Source organism: Aspergillus luchuensis, chromosome 4, assembly GCF_016861625.1.
Source record: "Aspergillus luchuensis IFO 4308 DNA, chromosome 4, nearly complete sequence".
Lineage (NCBI taxonomy): Eukaryota > Fungi > Ascomycota > Eurotiomycetes > Eurotiales > Aspergillaceae > Aspergillus > Aspergillus luchuensis.
The window spans coordinates 2,594,541-2,616,504 of record NC_054852.1 but is presented as its reverse complement, the minus strand read 5'-3'; the positions used below and the strand labels follow the sequence as shown (position 1 = coordinate 2,616,504).

The window sequence follows — 21,964 nt, the reverse complement described above, 5'->3', positions numbered from 1 at the left end:
CTCTAGGTTCTGACAAAAATCCTAGACCATGCCATCCTCAGTGTCGTGGCAATGTCCAAACCCAACAGTCAACGGCCGTTCCACGTTATCATTGTGGGTGCCTCGATCGCCGGCCTGACTCTCGCCCATTGTTTGTCCAACACCGGTATCGACTTCACCATTCTCGAAGCGAGATCCGATACATACCCGGATGGTGCTGGGCTTGCCATCCTTCCGAATGGCGCCCGGATTCTTGATCAGTTGGGACTGTATCAAGACGTGCTGGACCAAGGTCAATGCATGGTATCGCACAGCACTTGGCTTGAGACCGGACACTTGCTGCGACGAGTTGATGCGGGACGAATTCGATCTTTCGGACGGTATGCGGCGATTGTGTTTATGCAAGAGATTGTGGACTGACTTCGGGTAGATTTGATTATCCTGTCCTCGTTATCGCCCGACGGGCACTCCTAGGCATTTTATATACTCGCCTCCAGAGCAGTCGACTGTTCTTCAATCGGCGGGTCGTCCGCATAGTGTCATCTTCGGATAATGTTACGGTATACAGTGCAGATGGAATGAGTGTTTCAGGGGATCTGGTGGTTGGTGCGGACGGTGTTAATAGCATTGTGCGTGAGCAGATGTGGCATCATATCCGTGAAACCAATGGGGCTGTTGCCAGCTCTCGCTGGTTTTCCGAGGTCCCCTTGACCGATTCCTTCGCTGGTGTGTTCGGTATCGCTCAGTCAATTCCCGGGCTGAAGAAAGGAGACGTCCATCGGACTTATGGACATGGCTGGTTAACGGTGATTATGGTGGGAGCGGACTCCAGAGTCTGCTGGTTCATGTCGATTACGCGCACAATGATGCCAGTGTTGATCCCCCGCCATACTTCCGACCGCGCTTATGTATCCAGGATCGTCGAGCCGTTTCTGAAGAAGCATGTTACCAGCGATGTCACGTTTGGCGAAGTCTTCAACCGCTCTGAGTCATGCGTTGTGGCGTCACTGGAAGAGGGATTCCAAAACAGATGGTCCTGGGGCCGGTTTGTAGGGATAGGGGATGCGGTACACAAGGTAACCCGCACACCTTAAAATGCGTCTGGTTAGGGTAGTTGACAATGATGTATAGATGGCACCGAATATAGCAGAAGGTGCCAATTGCGCCATTGAATCCGCCGCATCGCTTGCGAACCATCTGGTTTTCTTCGCCCGCGGGTCCACTCCTTTGTATACGGAAGATCGACTCACAGCAATGTTGAAGGCCTGGGAAGATTCACGTAAGCGCAGAACCAGGGGTCTTTTTCTCATCTCGCAGTGCGCGGTTCGCATAGAAGCGGCAACCAGCTGGGTGCTCAAGCTAAATCAAGTGTTTCTTGCGCACTTCCATGGGACGGGAATTGGCCTGCTCACTTCGATCACCTCGCGTACGGCACGAGTGGACTATCTTCCTTTACCACTGCCGCAACAGAGCAGTACGCAGCAAGTTCTAGAGAAGAAAGAACACGAAAGTGGGTGGAACTGGCAAGTGATAATACTACCCCTAGCAGCAGCAACCAGCTTGATGTTTCATGTTTTGCATGCCCTGGTGTTGTAGACAATGAATCAGCTTTCTCGGCCAAGGGTGGTCGGTTTCTAAGAATGACAGGATTTTATTATTCACGGATCAGTTTTTCCCTCAGAACCAAATTAAATGATCTAACAGGCAGCTACATTGTGTATGCTGGAGTTACCAGAAGCGATCAGAGTGAGGGACTTTATGGCTGGTGGAGGGGTGAGGGCTAGTGCTAACAGTAGTCCGCCGTCTTTGACACGCTTGAGGGATTTACCCAAGCCACTGATCTCAACCGCACTTCATCCTCCGGTCCATTCTTCCTCAACCACTGGTTCTGGTAAAACCCGCAGGTGTCATCGGCCCTGGGGTTTCTATCAATCTGTCATGAGGCAAAGCTCGCATGGCATCCGCACGGACCTTGCGCGTGGTTGACAGTCCGAGCCTCCACTTCTAACTATAAAAGCTGGCGGGCACAGTGCAATTTGAAATTGCCGCACACCAAAATTTCTTGCGTTCCATTCTGTTTCCTACTACTTCGCTCGCGTGGTGTCATCTTCCCCTGAACCAGCTGAACTGAGCTCCTCTACTTCATCAAGATGGACGCGAAGTCAGGCGTGTCACTCAATGCCGAAGCGACTCGTCTCCGCTGGCAAGAAGGCGACGAAGAGAAAGGCGTAGCAGCCAGAAGAGACCCTTTGCAGCTTTCGCGAACAACATCAGTGGCATCCAATAGCTCTGCTCGCAGTCGCGCACGAAGAGCGACCGTTGATCCCTCCCTTTCATTGCCGATTCATTATCGTACAGTGTCAGTGCTGCACTCGGTATTGATAAACGTTCATTGAGCTCTGACATCGATTGGATAGTTCATTTGATATCGATGAGGCGAGAGACCGTGAACGAGCGGAAGCTGCAAAGGCTAAAAGCAATGTCGCGACTGGTACTACCTCCACTCAGTTGTTGATACCTTCGGGACCTTCCTTGCTAATGATAAGTTTCTAGATCTATCCAATCTCGACTGGCACATGATTTCGCCCGAGGAAATACAGAAGCGATGGCGCGTCGATATCTCTCAAGGCCTGTCGCATGATCAGGTTCAGCAACGGGTTCGTGAGTTTGGAAAGAACGCTCTGTCTCCGTTACCACACCAATGGTTCTGGCAGATCTTTGGCTATTTCTTCAAGGGCTTCGGGGGCATTCTACTGATCGGCTGTATACTCGTGTTCATCTCTTGGAAGCCCTTGGGACAGCCTCCTGCTCCGGCAAACCTTGCCTTGGCCATTGTCCTGCTGGCTGTGTTCTTCATTCAAGCAGGTTTCAACGCGTGGCAAGACTGGTCTTCTTCTAGGGTCATGGCCTCAATCACTGCCATGCTACCTGAGAGCTGTCTTGTTCTCCGTGACAGCTCTCTGGTGGTAGTCTCTGCTCCGGATATTGTCCCTGGAGATGTGGTGCATCTCAAAGCGGGAAACAAGCTACCTGCAGACGTGCGCTTAATTGAGGTCTCCAATGACGTGTGCTTTGATCGATCTATCTTGACTGGTACGCTACCCCCTGAGGTGCTGGCATCAGGAGCTAATGGATTATCTAGGCGAGTCGCTGCCAGTGAATGGGACTGTCGATTCTACGGATGACAACTACCTTGAAACCCACTGCATTGGACTTCAGGGAACGCATTGCGTCACTGGAAGTGCAGTCGGTGTCGTTGTCTCTACTGGAGACTCGACGGTCTTTGGTCGGATTGCTAAATTGACAAGCGAGCCCAAGAAAGGACTGACTACCCTCGAGAAGGAAGTCTTGCGCTTTGTATTGTTGATCGTTCTCATAATGCTCACGATGATTATCATCGTTATCATTGTTTGGTAGGCGGTTTCTCATAGTTCTATTCATACCTGCTGACCTCTACAGGGCTACATGGCTCCGAGTCGACCATCCCGGCTGGATTAACGTTCCAACACTCATCGTCGACTGTGTCAGTGTTGCAATTGCTTTTATTCCAGAAGGGCTGCCAATTGCATTGACTGCGAACTTGACCATTACAGCCAATCTCATGAGCAAGAACAAAATCCTGTGCAAGTCTCTGAAAACGGTCGAGACATTGGGTGCAGTTTCGGTGATCTGTTCCGACAAGACTGGAACTTTAACAAAGGTAAGTCCTATGCCATCAGTCACTAGCCCTTTCTAACACATTGCCTGGCTACAGAACAAGATGTTTGTCACCGATTGTGCTCTTTCAATGTCTCGTTTCAGCACAGAACTAGCGAGAGACGAAATGGTGATCAAGGGAAGGAAAACTGGAATGCATCAGCTTCGTGGTATTGCCGGCCTTTGCAATGCAGCAGAGTTCGATGCCTCGTCTATGAACCAGCCCCTTCATGAGAGGGAAATCCACGGTGATGCAACTGACCAGGCCGTCTTGAGGTTCTCTGAAGGCCTTGGGTCTGTTGCAGAGTTGCGGCGCACTTGGCGGAAGACATACGAACTGGCATTCAACAGCAAGAATAAGTTTATGATCAGGACTTTCAGTCTCGTCGAGTCCGCAGGATTGAGTCTTGGAATGTCCGCAGCTGAATCAGCTCAGTTCAAGCGGAACGATACGTCAGTCCACCCCTTCTCTAATGACTGCCCATGCTGATCATTTACCCTGCAGTCTCCTTACTATAAAGGGCGCACCCGACATTCTGATTGAGCGATGCACACAGATCATAGACACAGATGGAAGCGTGCTGCCTCTGGACGGAAGAATACTGGCTCACATCAAATATGTCAAGGATCAGTGGTCCAGCGAAGGCAAACGCGTGATCCTGCTTGCACGTAAAGTCCTTCCAGCTTCAGATATCATGCCTCTTCCGTCATCCAGAGAATTCGAATCCGAGGTCATGAATCATGCAAAAACGGGCTTGGTTCTTGTCGGCCTGGTAGGCATCGTTGATCCCCCGAGAGAGGAGATTCCAGACGTGGTCAGAACATTGAGGCGCGCAGGAGTCCGCATCTTCATGGTAAGATATCCCATATGGAAGCTTAATTCTCTACTAACCACGCAAATAGGTGACTGGCGACTATGGGCTCACTGCTCTCGCCATCGCCCGACAATGCGGTATCGTCACCACTCACGGACCAGTTGACACTGCATCGTCCTTGAAGCGGCTCCCTGACTACGATGAGAAGCCACCTAGTACTCCATCTACCACCGCCATCACACTTAGCGGGGCTGAACTGATGAGCTTGAACGACCACCAATGGGAACAGCTATGTCAGTACCAAGAGATAGTCTTCTGGCGCACCACTCCAGAGCAAAAACTGCGTATCGTCCGTGAATTCCGCGCTCGGGATGAAATCGTCGGCATGACCGGCGATGGAGTCAACGACGCACCATCCCTCAAAGCAGCAGATATCGGAATAGCTCTGGGAAGCGGCTCCGACATAGCCATCGAAGCATCAGACATGGTATTGATGGAATCCTTCTCAGCCATCGTCGAAGCGGTGCAATACGGCCGCGTAGTGTTCGACAACCTAAAGAAGACCATCGTCTATCTACTCCCAGCCGGTTCCTTCTCCGAATTCTGGCCCGTGTTCACCAGCGTTGTATTCGGTCTTCCTCAAGTCCTCTCTTCTTTCCTAATGATCATCATCTGGTAAGCACCGCAGCCACACAACCCCATCCCCCCTCCCCTGCTCACATACACTCCTACGCAGTTGCTTCACCGACTGCGCCGCCGCAACCGTCCTGGCCTACGAAGCCCCCGAAGCCGACGTCCTCCTCCGCCCACCCCGCAAGCCAAAACAAAACCGCCTCGTGAACTGGAAACTAATCTTCCACGCCTACGGCATCCTCGGCATGATCGAAACCATCGCCTCCTTCGCCATGGCCTACTGGTACCTCGAGCGCAACGGGATCCCCTTCTCCGCCCTCTGGTTCAAATTCGGCGCAACCCCAACCAACATCGACCCCAACTGGCTCAATGCCCGACTCAACGAAGCAAGCTCCGTCTACTTTATCAATCTTGTAGTCATGTACGCATACCCTTCCCTTCCCACCCACACCCCAACAACTACCCACTGACAAAAAAAAAAAAAAATGTAAACAGGCAATGGTTCAACCTCATGGCCGTCCGAACAAGACGTCTCTCCATCTTCTCCCACCCCCCAGCCTTCAACAAACAGACCCAGAATCTGCTTCTCTTCCCGGCGATCCTGTTCGCTTTGGCCATGGCCGTCTTCTGGTTGTATATCCCGCCGTTGCAGCGGGTCCTGGATACGAGTAGTGTCCCCGTGGAACATTATTTCCTGCCCGCTGCTTTTGGCCTCGGGATTCTTATCCTGGATGAGTTGCGGAAGGCCGGGGTGAGGAGGTGGCCTGGTGGGGTGTTGGATCGGTTGGCTTGGTAGATGATAAGATAGACTAGACTAGGGGTAGATTTATTTTATTTGCTTTTTACTTTGTGGGGAATTGTTTTATACTGCAGATGTAGTTATGGATTTGTGAATGTTATTGTATGTAGTAGTAATCTGACACCACCTCTTTCCTTCTTCTTTCTACATGGTCTATGAGTTCTGCATAATGCATGCAGAATATAGAATATAGAATATACTCCTACGATGATCCGGACACAATAACACTCAAAAGATAATTCCACATAATGTATATTGCTCAACGAGACAACAACTTTTTCTACCAAAAAATTCCCAATCATGTACAAGCTAACACCTCGAGAGACCAGAAAAAAGAAAAAGCATAACAACCAAAGTTACGCACGTGAGTCGTCAGATCCGGAGCCAAAAAAATGGAAATCGAAATCGAAATAGAAAAGGGAAAAAAGATTACAATGTAGAAAGGAAAATAATAGAAAAAAAGGCCCGCAAAGCCATGAGAAACAAGAGGGGTATTCTTTACAGTTAGACGGAAATCACCAGAAATAAGGATTGCCGTAGACGTCTTGGTAGCATTGATAGGCATCGGGGCAGCTATATTTCTTGTTAGTTTTATGCTTTCTCCAGTAGTCTTAGAGTAGAGGGGTTGGGGCGGGGGGACTTACTAGACCGGATCCTTCCCAAAAATAATATGCCATGTATACTCCATCACATGCGCACTCAGATCATCCGACAAACCCGTATTCAACACCCAGTCGTAGAACCATGTGTAGTGCTCCAATGGCCGCTTGAGGACCTGTTCCCTCGATACAGCAAATTGCGAGCAGCATGCTACTCCAACCACTTCCGGTACGTCGGTGTTGTTGAACAGTTCCGCCCACGCCTGCGCGTACACACGCTCCGCCGTCTTTCCGAATTGCGGGGGGTCTCGGAAGGGACGAATCTCATCGGGACAGCCGGGCGTCTGCTGGCACCGGAGGTTGACGTAGCCGTTTCGTTGGACGAAGTCGGTTTGTAAGGCTCGGATAGAATCCACGTTGCTGTAGGCCATGGTGTCGGTGTGCCAGGCTCCGGGCCAGCCGTCTTTGTGGCTGTGGATGAAGACGATCGTGCTGGGGAGGTCGTCGTAGTGGTCCACGATGTATTGCAGGTAGGCGAGCGATTCGCGACCTTTGTTCTTGGGGGTGTGTCGGGATGCGGTTACGTCGTCGACGGTGTATATGACATTGCGCCATCTGGTGATTCGTTATGGTTAGAGATTTGGTTTTATTTTAAAAGAGGGTGGAAGTTCAGGAGAATACGTACTCGGCCAGATCATTGCTCACCCAGCTGGTGTCCTCGGTGGATAATTTTGCCATGACGATAACGCGATCATTCGGGACGATAATGGGAGTGGTTTCGTAGAGCGGTCGAGAGACGGCCGAATCGTCGGAGGACCCTTTGGTCTTGCCATTGCTGTTGCTCTTGTCGTTGCCGGTAAGAATGGGTTTCGAGTTCTTCGGAGTCGACACCCCGTCGTTGCCACTGTTCACATTGTTGCTGCTGCTGCTGCTGCCATCCGCTGCAGATTCGGCGGAGAAGGAACTGAAACTCCAGCCGGACTGAACGCGCGCATCATCCTGAACGAGATCGAGGTGGCGTTTGATGAGGATGATGGCGAGGATGATAAGTGCAGCCGCACCAATCCGGTAGGATAGTCTCATTTCATAACGCGCCTGCGAAAAGCCCAGGCTGAGACTACCAAATGGGATTGGAAGGGAGGGAAGGAAGGAAGGGAGAGAGAGAGGGAGAAGGAGGAGAAAAGCGAAAGCGAGAGAGAGCGAGAGAAGGAGAAACAGGCAACGTGGGAAGAAAGATCCGACGAAGGGGTTTAGTGTTTAGGTTGGTTTGGTGAAATTAACCAGACGACGACGGGATTGTTACCAGGTACGGGGTTATGGGAAGTACAGGAAAGAACAGCCGAACGATGGAAAATTGAAATGCAAATAATTTCATAAACTCTGAATTAACGGGCAGCGAGCGACTTTGCTGACTCTGACGGACGCCCGCCCGCTGGAGGCTTATCTCCCTGGGGGGGCGCTTGGCGCCGATTGGTGGGTTTCCGGGCGGGATCATCAGGGATTCTTACCATTTACTTGAATTACGGTTGATATTTTACTTACATACGGTATGTGAACGGGACTTGTTACTTACATGGTAGCCTAAATAGCAGGCAGTTAGACTAGTAGTACTTCTTCCTACTTGGGAATATGAACTGCGAGATTACTATGGAGTCGGGTAAAACAATAATCCCAAAAGTGTTTCAGACCTGTCGGTATAAATAGTCTCGGTCATCATTCTAGACTCGGGCGCGAAGGATCAAGCTTTGTCGAGGATGGAGTAGTGTCTAAATAGTAATTGTTCTCGCCCTCGTCCTATTTTAAACCATAGCATGAAGGAAGCAGATAAAAGCATCAGCCTCTTGCTAGTTTCAGATGTTTACTTAGAGAACAAAATATAATACGGTCCCTGATTCAGATGGACCCCTCGCATGGATTTTCCATTATCTTCGCTAAAGGTTTCGCTTGAATTTTTTATCCTTTCCTTTTCTCTTCTCTCCCCATCCACTGCCGATCCCTCCCCAGCAGAAAAATAATCCGTCGGGCTCCGTGCGACAATCACATTATCGCCAGGGTCCAGAGGATACTAACCAACTCTCCGTGCATTAGACCGGTCGCAAAGACAGCAAAGTTTCTCCGTGAAGAATACTACCATAACCCCCGCCTCCAATGAGGATCATCTCCTGTCGCAACCAGTGAAATTCATCCTGGTCCGGCAACTTGCGCTGTCAGAAACATAGTGACAGTGACAGTGGCAGGCAAGTCCGATCCCATCCCGTCTCTAATCGGGTTACGATCCACAGCCACCGAGTCTATCTCAAACGTCCCACCACTCGGGCCAGTCCTACTGGCCAGCTGGCTTCTCCCGGCTGAACCCTGAATATCCACCCGTCAGCAGGGCTGTGTTGCTGCCGTTTTTCGCGGTTTTTACCCTGTAATTTACACTGTGATTACCAGGGAGAGCGGTGCAAAGCAGTGTTGAAACTGACCTTCTCACTAAACAAAATAAGAGTATGACTGACATCATGGTAGATGTCTATATTACCCTACAACCAAAATAAATCTGAATCAAAGATCAATGTCTGACTTCATAACAAAACAATGAGTGGGTTTTGTTGTCTTTGTCGTTGCCGACAATATTGCCATAGAGGGCAAGGATCTGAATATGCCAAGCAACCAAGCATCGACCAGCTGCAGGGTCAATTCATTGACGAGCAATCAATTACCCCACCGTCTTTGGTTTTCTTTTCTTTTACCATATGCAATTGCTCATGACTGAGGGATGGTGAATATCGCATTGGGCTGTTCTGATTGCGCCTCAGGCATCTACAACTCAGAGGACAACCCCAGATTCGCAAATCACCCTTTCCGCCCGAAGGATTGCATGCAAATGATCTATCACTTACAGCGTGGTAGCGAAGAGCTTAACCTAGGAGCTTACTGAGGTACGTAACCCAGTAGCTGTCTCAGCACATAAGCGTATCAATCAATCAATCAGATTCAAGTTCACCCCCACATGATCCCTGCCAATACGTCTATTGGTCCATGCATCAGTGGACGGAATTATGTCTGCAGAATTGTCCATTAATATCTACCGTGGCCTATAACATGGAAAAATATTAATCTGTGCTAATATACGAGCGTCTATACGAGCGTCTATCTACACAGTAGCAGGATAAGACACCACTCTCAGGTTGTGTGTAGTATCAACGCAGTAGCCTATGTCGAAATCCTGTGAAATCAGTTCGCATTATTGACAATCATCCGCTGGAGCTATGTTCAATCAGGCTGGGGTACTGGCGTGGTACTTATGGTGGGTGATACATACTATTGTCGCGTGGTGACACTGCTTATCGTGCGATGATCTAACCCGAGCATGTGCATGTGATGATATTTAGTATGACAGCATCCATGCTTCTGAATTTATGTGTATTTGGCTTTGGAGCTCATTCGGTTGTTTAATTGCATAGTAGTAGCGTGAACTGAACATGATGTTTTAGTTGTATGGAATTCAACAAGAGCACACTGTGGTTCTGGCTGGGCAACATGATAACTTAATCTATTGTGAGGGATATATTTTCCGCATTGCAGCGGCATCATTGGCTCCGTCTCAACATGAGGAGCAACTGGATTATTTCTACTATCGGTCTCTTGCGATTACTAAATACTCACTACGCGTCCAATCCAACATGAATCAACTAAGAAAAGCAATCGGATTATTCTTCTGGAGAAAATGTCTTGGTGCTAGTATCCCTGGGTTGTTAACAATGTACATAGTATGCGGGGATCATAGGACTATAAGCCTCCGTCGTTTCCATTGTCCATGGTCTCAAATATAATTACAAGAAACCGATACTACCCAATTGATGATCGGCTCAATGGATATATTGCCAGAATTAGATGTGCGATCGTATGCATCAGTCGGGTCAATTGAGCTTAACTGCCATTTGGCTTTCTGGTGAGAAGTGGGTCATAGGTCAGCGAGGTATTGAGGTTGCCTAACATAGTAGAGATTCTTAACGAGCTAAAAGCGATTCGGAACATACATACTTGAATAGTACTATCTATGCTCGGAGTTAAGATTGGAATTGTTTTACATTACATAGATACAGTAAGTGCTCCATAAAGTAGTGTTGTTGATGTTATGAGTTTTCCCGATCAGGCAATATTAGTATCAAAGCACACCTTATGGCACCACTCTTCTTTCGTCACAACACAACAATATACTACGGAACTGAATACTAGCTGAGGAAATATGGTTCATTGATTTATAACAACAGGAATTATGGTTGTTATGTAAATACATGTTCAGATCGGAAGATGCTTTACCCCATCTAATGTATTACTCCGAGTGCAGGACTCGTAAGCCTGCAATTCCCATACTTTATCTTTATGTCGCTTTCTATATTACCCGGCAAGTGAAATTAACTCAAAGCAAAGGACTTCATATGCGTATGATATTATTCGCTATTTCATTGCACCGCCCGATGTTTCCATCCAGACTGATGTTAGCAGTGCATGTAAGAAATATCCAGCATGCGACAGACAAATCGACCAAGTTCAGTTGCTGCCATTCAATTTATTCAATCAAATGCAATCCATATGAAGCGGAATCATCGCATGGGGTCCCATCTGGATATTGCGAGTTGCAAGGTGCCGCCCGTCAGCGGAGGTCCAAGTGCACGGTCGCTGATTACTTAGGCAGGACGAACTAATTAAGTAGATACTGAAGCCACCATTGTGCACTATCAATGCTTTAGGGACGGTGGTACCATCCAGTGGCCTGTGCCCTGAACAGACCCAGACTCTTGGGACTTGCGGCTGAAAGGAGAATATATTGTGTCGGTGGACAGCAAGACCTGCTTCAACCCAGCCTGTCATAACCCAGGCAATGCATGGCTGACATCCTGACAGCCGGAGTTGCCGTGAGAGAGCCCAAAACACGAGATACAAAGTACTACTAAGTGCTATAAGATTTTCAGCCTGTTGATAGAGTCTGTGGCTGAAACAATGGGGCTAGGCCAGGAAGCACGTAAGGGGCCAAGAAGGATCATGCTGAATGATTCAGCTGGGGCTGAATCATTCTTCATCGGTGACTGATTTGATTCCTCCTTCATCTTCTTCCATCCCCTCTACCCTGTCCTCGTTCTCCTCACTAACCCTCAGAGACATTCACTCGACAAACGAATAAGACGAACACCTGATCGGGTGGAGGTTCGTAAGTGATCGGCTGATCCGCGCACTGCCCTGTCATGCCGGCTTGAATCCATCGCTTTGGCTGGATGGCTGTGGTTAACTTGTTTCTTCCTTGAGCCTCGTTCCCGCGCCCTCCCTTTTCTTGTTTTTCGCTCTTTCAACGCTGCCCTTCTCTCTCTCTCTCCCTTTTTTCCCTTCCTTCCCTCTTGTCTTTCTCCCCACGTCCCCAACCCTCTCCTCGTCTTTGTTCCAAACCTCTCTTTCCTTTTGTTCACCAAGTCCCGTCCCCAACGCCTCCTGAATTCCTCATCCGTCCGAGCGATAATTTATCCGCTGGAACATGCAAATCCAGCTCTCCGGGTACCCCACCTTAGCCTCTACCCCGCCATGAGTTCTTCTCTCGAGGCTAAAATTGTTGTCCTCGGCGCCCAAGGTCAGATTCTCCCTCCTCTCCTCTTCCAGACTCCACCCGACTAACACCGTCCAGGCGTCGGCAAAACCTCGCTTGTCGATCGCTATGTCAAGAATGACTTCAACCCCTCCGCTACAGCCTCGACTGTGGGCGCCTCCTTTGTGACCAAACGCGTTCTCGACAGCGCCTCCGATACCATCGTTCGACTCCAGATCTGGGACACAGCCGGCCAGGAACGTTTCCGGAGCATCTCTCGCCTCTACTACCGCGGCGCCAATGCCTGCCTTCTCTGTTACGACATCACCGACGAGCAAAGCTTCCAAGAAATGACCGGCTGGCTCGCGGAATTGAAGAAGAACCTCGTAGAAGACGACCCCATTGTGATTCACGTCGTCGGAACAAAGACCGATATCGTTACCCTTGATCCCTCTCGGCGGAAAGTCCCCTTCGAACGCACAATCGCCTACGTCGCCGAGCAGCTCTACCCAACACAGGCATCCACACCGCCCGCGACGGCCGGCTTGGGCGGGCACTCATCGAGCACCCTTGCAGGCGTTGATAGCAAGCGCAGTAGTGCGTTCTGGGGCCAGGATATCGGGTGGGATTGTTGCCATGAGATTAGCGCCAAGGATGGTGAGGGTATCGAGGAGGTATTTCGTGTCATAACTCGGAAGCTGGTCGAGCAGCGCAATAAGCGAGAAGCGGGAACAAGTTCATCGCAGCGATCGTCGACAGTTTTTGATGGAACGACGTCATCTCTGACCCCTGGAAATATCGATGGAAATGGGAGCTTTCGCCTGGGGTACGGGGACAAACGCCGCAGCTGGTTGGGATTTCCGCCCAGTAGTGTAGGGGATGAACTGGAAGATATTGTGGAGGGTCCTAAGCGAAAAGGAGGACAGTGTTGCTGAGCTACTATCTCCTGCTGGTTCTGATGATGTGATGACGATGAATGTTTCGGTTTCTTATTGGTTCTGCATTTGACTTCCATGATGATGACTGACTGACTGACTGCATTATGAAGCTTGGCGGCGTTGTTTGCTTGCATTGTGCGTTTTCTGACGCTATCTCTTTCATGCTTGGCATTTATGCTGGGCATTTGCATGGGTTGTGTGCATGTGATTTGTATGATTGCAGCGTGTTGAGCATCGCTTGGTTGTTCTTTGGTTGTTTTTTGATGGTAAAAGGTGCAGGCACCCTCCGTTTGGATTTGAAATTTGGCTGGCGAGGCATAGTAGATGGCATGATGGTTGATTCTTAACATGGATGAGTTCTTGCAATTATGTGATTTATCTACAGTTTGGTGACTGGTGTACAATGAAGGGCTTTTAACAAGAAGTAAGTCCCAACAGGATGAACATGATGCTGTATGCATGCAGCCAGCAAAGTACCCAACTGTCCTCAGCAGTTCTGTACTAATGGCTTAGGTTGCCTGTGGCTCTCTAACCATAATCTTACTTTCAAAGGGTAATTCAGTGTGCGCCACCGTTGTACAATCTTGTCCAGCTTGAAATTTCTCTTTGCTTATTGGTATATCGAAGTCCAGATAAGCGTAGTTTAGACTGATATCCTGAATGCCATCAAGATCATCGTATTATTAATGCTGTAAGTGCTACTCGTAGAAGCCGCCGTTGCCTTTATCCTGCGCTAGGCTCGATTCCCTAGGTTGTGCATAATTTGGACTCAAGCGTCATTCCAGATCGAGTCTCTTCCTGACCACTTAACATATTACCCTGATTGAACAAATCGCTCACAGGCAAACCAAGAAATAATTCATACGGTTCATCAAAACCTCCGAACTGCCGACACGATGGCCAGCGTAGATAAAGGTTGCCAAACAGCCGAGGTGGTCCCTGACCGAAAGCAGTCGGCCGAGAAAAAGCGCGCAGTCACCCGAAGCAAAGGGATTGAACGGTTCTGGTTCCCCCCGCCTTCTTGAGCTTAACGCGATCGACCAACGACCGCCTGCCGATTTTCTGTGCCCGCCGCTCCATAGGCTTTCGCTCCCCATTAACCCGAGGTCTGGTTTGGTTGCATTTCCAACAATTAATTCATCTTTCCTCCTACTCTCTCTTTCTTCCTCTCTCGGGCGATACGTCTTTTCCTTCATATACATCTCCGATCTCCTCTCCTTCTTCCCTGCAGTTCTTGTTTTCACACCCTTTCTCTTTTCTCCCCTCAATCTTCTGCCTCTCCGATCACCTCCATCCCACCCTACCACGCCACTATGAGTAAAGGCAAGCTCACAGGCGCTGCTGTCGCCGAACACAACTCCAAGGACTCGTGCTGGGTCATTGTCCATGGAAAGGCCTACGATGTGACCGAATTTCTGCCAGGTATGTAGATAGTCCTCACCACTACTATATGTCTCTGTTACTGACATTATCCAGAGCACCCGGGTGGCCAAAAGATTATCCTCAAGTATGCCGGCAAGGATGCGACCGAGGAGTTCGACCCCATCCACCCGCCCGATACCCTCGACAAATACCTCGATTCTTCCAAGCATCTCGGTGAAGTTGACATGACCACCGTTGAACAAGAGGAGAAGACTGCCGATCCCGAGGAGGAGGCGCGCCAGGAGCGCATCAAGTGCATGCCTTCCTTGGCGGCTTGCTACAACCTGATGGACTTTGAGACCGTTGCCCGCAGCGTGATGAAGAAGACCGCATGGGCCTACTACTCTAGCGGTGCAGACGACGAAATTGTAGGTCATGTCTCATTCGTCCTCCACCAGCATATCCTAACCACAAGCCTATCTAGACTATGCGGGAAAACCACTCTGCCTTTCACAAGATTTGGTTCCGCCCCCGAGTTCTCGTTGACGTCGAGCACGTCGATTTCTCCACAACCATGCTCGGTACCAAGGTATCAGTGCCTTTCTACGTGACCGCAACCGCCCTCGGAAAGCTGGGCAACCCGGAGGGTGAAGTTGTGCTCACCCGTGCCGCACACTCCCACGATGTCATCCAGATGATTCCCACATTGGCCTCCTGCTCCTTCGACGAGATCGTCGATGCCCGCCAGGGCGACCAGGTCCAATGGCTCCAGCTCTACGTGAACAAGGACCGCAACATTACCAAGCGCATTGTCCAGCACGCCGAAGCCCGCGGCTGCAAGGGTCTCTTCATCACCGTCGATGCCCCTCAACTCGGCCGTCGTGAGAAGGACATGCGGTCCAAGTTCTCCGACGTCGGCTCCAACGTACAGGCCAGCGGCGGTAGCTCCGTCGACCGCTCCCAGGGCGCCGCCCGCGCCATCTCCTCCTTCATCGACCCCGCTCTGTCCTGGAAGGACATCCCCTGGTTCCAATCCATCACCAAGATGCCCATCCTCCTCAAGGGTGTCCAGTGCGTCGAGGACGTCCTCCGCGCCGTTGAAATGGGCGTGCAGGGTGTCGTCCTCTCCAACCACGGCGGTCGCCAGCTCGAGTTTGCCCGCTCCGCCATCGAAGTCCTCGCCGAGGTCATGCCCATCCTCCGCGAGCGCGGCTGGGAGAACAAGATCGAGATCTACATCGACGGCGGGATCCGTCGTGCCACCGATATGCTCAAGGCCCTCTGCCTCGGCGCCAAGGGCGTGGGCATTGGCCGCCCCTTCCTGTACGCCATGTCGGCGTACGGCCAGCCCGGCGTGGAACGCGCCATGCAGCTCCTCAAGGATGAGATGGAGATGAACATGCGCCTGATCGGCGCCACCAAGATCGACGAATTGAACCCGAGTCTGGTTGACGTGCGGGGCCTGGTGGGCGGTCATCATGCCACTGTGCCGTCGGATACTCTCACCTCGGGTGCTTATGATCCTCTCCAGGCGCCTCGGTTCAGCGAGAAGGCGAAGCTGTGATTGTTTGCATAGAGCATTTGTGTGTTTTCGAGTTTCTTGTTTTTTTTTCATTGCAGAGTTGATACATATACATCACTGCATTTTGTGTATATACTATATACCCCCCGTTTTAGCCTATAAACAAGACTGTACATTTTTGGGTTTGTTTGCATATGGAAATTATAGTAGTAGTAAGACATTCGTATTCATGAAACCAGCATCTTGGAATGATTCTCTTAAGTCGGCCGAGCCTAATCCGGCAATTATTTACAATAGGTACCATCATCCCTCTGCATCCTTTCTCATCAGTTACTGCAACCACAGACCCCACCCTCTCACTTCTAGACTTTTCCCTATATACAAGGAAATTGACATGTCGACATGGAAATAATACCATATCCCATTACCCCCACCAAACCACTCAAACCAGTGATGGACCAACCAACCTACAAAACCACAACCTGCGGCTTATTCCTCAACACCCCAGAATCTCTATACATGCAAGCCGCATTAACCACCCACCCCGCATCCCTATTCTCCCCACCCCAGACCCTGGCCCAAACCACCCCCAAAACACCATACATCACCACTCTTGCCGAATCCACCAAGCCCGAGAGATCGAACAGATCCCGGAGGAACCCGAACAGGGAGCGGAACCTCGACAGACGGGCGCGGGATTTCCTCGACGCGCAGAGTCGCTCCCACGCGCGCTGGGCCTCATCGTAGAAGACGCGCTCGATGCCGTACGCGGCGTGCACGTGGCCGAAGACGTGCAGGGCGGGGCGCACGCGCCAGAGTTCGGAGAGGAGGAACGGGCAGCCGGCGGAGTAGACGGGGGAGAGGTCGAGGCGTGATTGTGGGGGTGTGTGGGTGACGAGGATGTCGGTGGAGAGGGGGATGGTGTTGGACCAGGCGTCGTGGTGTGGGGGGTAGGTGAAGGCGTGTTCGGGGCCGAAGGGCACGATGGCGGGGATTTGGGGCGCGCCGTAGATGGTTAGGGTGCGGGGGCGGAGGGGGGTGGTGCTCGATATGCTTGAGGTGCTGGTGGTGGTGGTAGGTGGGAAGGTGAGGGTGATGGAGGAGTGTTGGAGGTAGTGGATGTCGTCGTTGTCGCCCCAGTCGATGCGGGGATGAGGGTCGTCGGTTAGGTAGTCGTCTAGGGAGCGGAGGGAGGCGGTTGAGGAGGAGATGGTGGCGTATGTGGAGGAGGAAGTGTTTTGAGGTGAGGCATCGCTGCGGTCTTCGGGGAGACGCGATCGCGGGTCGAAGTAGCTGTCGTGGTTGCCGCAGATGACGACTTTATGCGGGTGAGGGAGACTGCGCAGCCAGTTCACGGCGGCTTGGATTTCGCGGGCGCTGCCATCGTTGCAGAGGTCGCCGGCGTGGATGAGGAGATCGCCGTCGGGGATGTCGGGGTATTCGAGGGTGTGGGTGTCGGAGATGCAGACAACGCGGATGGGACGGGCGTTTGGGGGTGGGAGGTGAGGAGGACCGCGGAGGTGGTTGAGGAGTTGATGGAGAGGATAGATGAGAGTTGCTAGAGGTGATGAGAGGAAGTAGTCGGGGAAAGAACGGCGATGGAAGGGGGTGGACATGGTGGAGTTGTTTTGGTATTAGGAGGGAGGAGGGAGGAAGTATAGGTGAAGGAGGAGAGGAGGAGAGAGGAATAGTATGTGGTTATTCCATAGTAGTAAGTAGTGGTGGTGGTGGTGGTGATTGTTGGCATAGGTTCAGGTGATTGAAGCAGCTTAACGTGGATTCATGCGCTGCTGGGCGGAGGTGGGGAGTTGCCGGCACCAATCAGAGCATTTGCACTGGTACAGCCAATTTGCCTGGGATCGATTGGGTGGTAGTGGGTATTTCCCAGGTACAGTTTACAAAGTAATGGGATAGTTCCTGCAATAGTATCTTTTTAATAATAATATCTTGTCTTATCGAATTCCCTACAAAAAATATGGAGTAAGATATGGCCCCAGCGGTGACGCGTTATCAGTGTCTCAGACGGTAGTATACAAGTCTTAGTCTCGTTTTGTAGTACCACAGGGCAGGATGTTATTATGGATGTTTCCTGAATCAGTTTCAGGCCATCGAGTCGGATGGGTTGAAGTCAGGTGCAAGGGGACATCACGTGCAAGACGGCGGGGGAACAGAAAAAGACAGAAAGACAGAAAAAGACGACCGAGCCAGCAAAATGAATCATCGACTCCGCAAAAGAAAGCTGGACAAGACGGACACTAAGCAAGTAGTCTCGCATCTTCCTGTCTTTCCTCCTCCGGGACTCGGCTGGAGCAAGGCGATCGGACGCTTATCCACTGGGCCGTGAAAGTGACATCAAGTCTAGATCCTGTGTCCCACTCCAGTCAGACACAGAGGATTGATTGATTGATTGATGGTACTTTGCCTCTTGCTCGTGTCTCATGCCGGTCGCTATCCCTTCCAGCATCGGTAAATTCCCCCCAGACTGCTGCTCCACGTTTTTCCCTCGATCGCATCCATGCCACGCGCATACTCCTTCATGTTTGAAAGTGTCATCAAGGTGCCTGAATCCATGTAGGACGAAGTGCGGGTTGTAGTAGTGTCTTGTCTCTGTTTCCGTACCCGTTTATTACACCGTAGCCCGGGCTGGGGATGTAGACAGACAATGAAACCTCTCTCCTCCTTGCCCTTGCCCTCCATCCATCTATCCCTCGGATGACACTGTTTTGTCCCTTTCAACGGTTCAAGTCCATTGTCCAGCCCAAAGAGCATCTCTTCCAAAAAGCATGAGGTCCCCCAACGTTGACCGATGTATAAACTCGAGCCTGAAGACTTTACTCAGGCCCAACCGGGTGAATCGATCCATAGCCCATTCATGATTTGCCACATGCGTGGGTGGTCAACAACTAACTCTTCTTCGTCTTCTTCTCTTCCATCTACGCTTGCGGACATTCCTTGTCGATCTCCATCATCGATCTTTCACGTCCCTTCTACTATCCATTCCTGTGGTCCTTTCCTCTATCCTCCCTTTGGACTTCCAACTGGGTGAAATTCAAGGGTTGTGAGATTTACCGGATCTACGAGTAGTGATCAGCCCCTCGTTGCATTGCTCTTCCTGCTCCATCCATCGTGTTCAATCGCCCCGTCTATATCGTTTGCGTCATCCGCCCAGCCCCAGTCATCTGCACTGGTTTCATAGTAGTATTAGGCTTTCATTTCCATGTTCTGGAGTCCATGTTGGCCATTCTTTGAAATTACTCGATTGTGAACACCACCACCATCCTCCCGGTGCACAATCTCCTATACTCTTATCCCCGATTCCCCCTCCTCAGGTGAGTGTCTGCTGCTGCTTCTGGCATTGGCGTTTTTGTGGGCGCTGCTGAACCCAAACCAACCCCTCAGATTCGCACAACCAAAAGCCGGCCAAACCAAACCAGTCCAGCGCCAACCCGCCTTCTCCTCCGCTGTCGCCGCCGCCGGCCACCACCACCAACTGCATTTACTTACTCCAGCTGAATCCTGTCGCTACGAGACGCCCGCCATCCACTCCTTCGGCTCTGCATCTCCCTTTTTTTGACCCCCAACTTACTTTCCGATCCGATCGGTCGCTATTCTTTGGCATCATGGATGGGGTTGATATCACCAAGGCCGTTCTCAATAAAGGGAAGCAAATGGCGAGTAGTGTCGCTGCCTCCGCTACCAATGGCAATGGCGGTAAGAAGAGAAGAAAAGGGACCGACTTAAAGCCGATCGTCACCAACGAAGCCGCCACGCTTGGAGTCGACCCAGCGACCACCACCACCACATCCTCCACCACTACTGAGGGGTATGGCTTTTACCCTTTCTTTCTTTTTCTAGATTCCTTTTCCCTGCTTGCCCGTGTTTTCTTTGCTCCCTCTCTCCCGCCTTTCTCTTTCTTTTGGTTTTCCCCCGCCACATCCTGATTCTTTCTAACCGCCATGAGTGGCAGGGTTCCCGCATACGGCGTCCCACCATCGCGCTCGTCCTCTTCATCCTCTGGCGAAGAACTCGAGACCACCGCAGAGGAAGAGGATTCGGAAGACTACTGCAAGGGTGGTTACCACCCGGTCTCCGTCGGTGAAACCTACAACAATGGTCGATATGTGGTCGTGCGCAAGCTAGGGTGGGGTCACTTTTCGACTGTCTGGTTGTCCCGCGATACCACAACTGGGAAGCATGTCGCCCTCAAGGTCGTCCGTTCCGCTGCCCACTACACCGAAACCGCCATCGATGAAATCAAGCTGTTGAACCGCATCGTCCAAGCCAAACCCGCTCACCCCGGTCGCAAACATGTCGTCAGTCTGCTGGACTCGTTTGAGCACAAGGGCCCCAACGGAGTCCATGTGTGTATGGTGTTTGAAGTGCTGGGAGAAAATTTGCTCGGGTTGATCAAGCGATGGAACCACCGCGGTATTCCCATGGCCTTGGTGAAACAGATCACAAAACAAGTGCTGCTTGGATTGGACTACCTTCATCGGGAATGTGGTATCATCCACACGGATCTGAAGCCGGAGAACGTGCTGATCGAGATCGGCGACGTGGAGCAGATCGTGAAGACATACGTCAAAGAAGAGGCGAAGAAGGAGCAGAAGGAAGACAATCGCAATGGTCGGCGACGGCGCCGGACCCTGATCACTGGGAGTCAACCGCTGCCGAGTCCGCTCAATACCAGCTTCGACTTTAAGCACAGTTCGCAAAACTCCCACAGCAGTCTTAGTCAGATGGTCAGCGAGTCGTCTGGTATGTACCGTCGCCTCATCATTGCTACGAACTTGCTGACTGGTCTAGTGACTCCCAATGCAGAAAGTACATCGATGAAGGAGATGCTCGGAATCAAGGACGATGATGAGAAGCAGAAGCAACGGGAAAAGACTGCGTATGTTATCCTCTCTTGCCTGAGGGATATGGCTAATGATTACAGTGATTTGCTGGAACGGGAGGTATCGGGCATTTCGCTCGACAAGTCTCAGTCGAGCGAAGAGCAAGAGCCGGAATGTGATATAATCTCCGTGAAAATTGCCGATTTGGGCAATGCCTGCTGGGTCGGCCATCATTTCACCAACGACATCCAAACGCGACAGTACCGTTCGCCTGAAGTGATCCTGGGCTCGAAATGGGGCGCGAGCACAGATATTTGGAGTATGGCTTGCATGGTATGTCCGATAAACCCGGTCAGTCGTGTAGAATCTAATCAATTGCTGCAGGTATTCGAACTCATCACTGGCGACTATCTTTTCGATCCGCAATCAGGTACCAAGTATGGTAAAGACGACGATCACATCGCGCAGATCATTGAGCTTCTGGGACCGTTCCCGAAGTCTCTCTGTCTCTCGGGCAAGTGGTCGCAGGAGATTTTCAACCGCAAAGGCGAACTGCGCAACATCCACCGGTTACGCCACTGGGCCCTGCCGGATGTGCTGCGGGAGAAGTATCATTTCTCGGTCGAGGAAAGCATGCGCATCAGCGAGTTCCTGCTGCCCATGCTCGAAGTGTCCCCGGAGCGGCGCGCCAATGCCGGCGGCATGGCATCCCATGAATGGATGCGGGATACACCCGGTATGGACGGGATTGATCTGGGCATAACGCCCGGCAGCCGCGGCGAGGGCATTGACGGATGGGCGATGGAAGTGAAACGGAGATAAACAAAAGTACATTTAGGCATGAGGACTCCTGACCACAAGCGTCAGCCGAGTCGGGTGACGAGTTTCCTTGTTTCTGTTACCGTGCGGCGGACCTCTTTATACTCTACTACCATTTCTTTTTGGCTGCGTTGGCCCGTTCACTGGATGTTTATGATTGCCTTGAACATGATGCTTGCATGCGCACTGCCCTCCCCGACCTTTTCTCTTTCTGTCCGATTTCTCTCAACTTTTCCACTTATAGAGTCGCGAGCTTACCATCCTATCCTACTTATTTCCTTGTCCGTGTCTGGTGCCATGTTTGATACATGCTCCCACTGCTGATCTGATGGGGGGAAGCATGGGCCGAAAATGGGATCTATCCGAGGGGAACTGTAGATACTGTGTGCATGAATGAAAGT

At 51.0% G+C, this 21,964-nt stretch overlaps 6 protein-coding genes across 6 annotated transcripts; 4 read left to right on the top strand and 2 right to left on the bottom strand.

Moving 5' to 3' along the window:
- Positions 1-51: 51 nt before the first annotated feature.
- Positions 52-1,575, top strand: AKAW2_40917A (FAD-dependent oxidoreductase; the record flags this gene model as incomplete). The annotated part of the gene is made up of 3 exons (XM_041689298.1): positions 52-359; positions 410-1,055; positions 1,111-1,575. 3 exons carry the CDS (start codon positions 52-54, stop codon positions 1,573-1,575), a joined length of 1,419 nt encoding a protein of 472 aa, XP_041542997.1.
- Positions 1,576-6,437: 4,862 nt separating this feature from the next.
- Positions 6,438-7,604, bottom strand: AKAW2_40916S (DUF3431 domain-containing protein; the record flags this gene model as incomplete). Its single annotated transcript, XM_041689297.1, has 3 exons — positions 6,438-6,495; positions 6,567-7,136; positions 7,207-7,604. 3 exons carry the CDS (start codon positions 7,602-7,604, stop codon positions 6,438-6,440), a joined length of 1,026 nt encoding a protein of 341 aa, XP_041542996.1.
- Positions 7,605-12,083: 4,479 nt separating this feature from the next.
- On the top strand, positions 12,084-13,019 carry AKAW2_40915A (Rab family GTPase; the record flags this gene model as incomplete). The annotated part of the gene is made up of 2 exons (XM_041689296.1): positions 12,084-12,129; positions 12,184-13,019. 2 exons carry the CDS (start codon positions 12,084-12,086, stop codon positions 13,017-13,019), a joined length of 882 nt encoding a protein of 293 aa, XP_041542995.1.
- A 1,316-nt stretch (positions 13,020-14,335) lies between these two features.
- On the top strand, positions 14,336-15,948 carry CYB2 (L-lactate dehydrogenase (cytochrome); the record flags this gene model as incomplete). Its single annotated transcript, XM_041689295.1, has 3 exons — positions 14,336-14,444; positions 14,499-14,812; positions 14,869-15,948. 3 exons carry the CDS (start codon positions 14,336-14,338, stop codon positions 15,946-15,948), a joined length of 1,503 nt encoding a protein of 500 aa, XP_041542994.1.
- Positions 15,949-16,373: 425 nt separating this feature from the next.
- Positions 16,374-17,522, bottom strand: AKAW2_40914S (metallophosphatase domain-containing protein; the record flags this gene model as incomplete). Its single annotated transcript, XM_041689294.1, has 1 exon — positions 16,374-17,522. One exon carries the CDS (start codon positions 17,520-17,522, stop codon positions 16,374-16,376), a length of 1,149 nt encoding a protein of 382 aa, XP_041542993.1.
- Positions 17,523-19,526: 2,004 nt separating this feature from the next.
- DSK1 (SRPK family serine/threonine-protein kinase) lies at positions 19,527-21,566 on the top strand (the record flags this gene model as incomplete). Its single annotated transcript, XM_041689293.1, has 3 exons — positions 19,527-19,729; positions 19,874-21,077; positions 21,129-21,566. 3 exons carry the CDS (start codon positions 19,527-19,529, stop codon positions 21,564-21,566), a joined length of 1,845 nt encoding a protein of 614 aa, XP_041542992.1.
- Between the last annotated feature and the right edge of the window lie 398 nt (positions 21,567-21,964).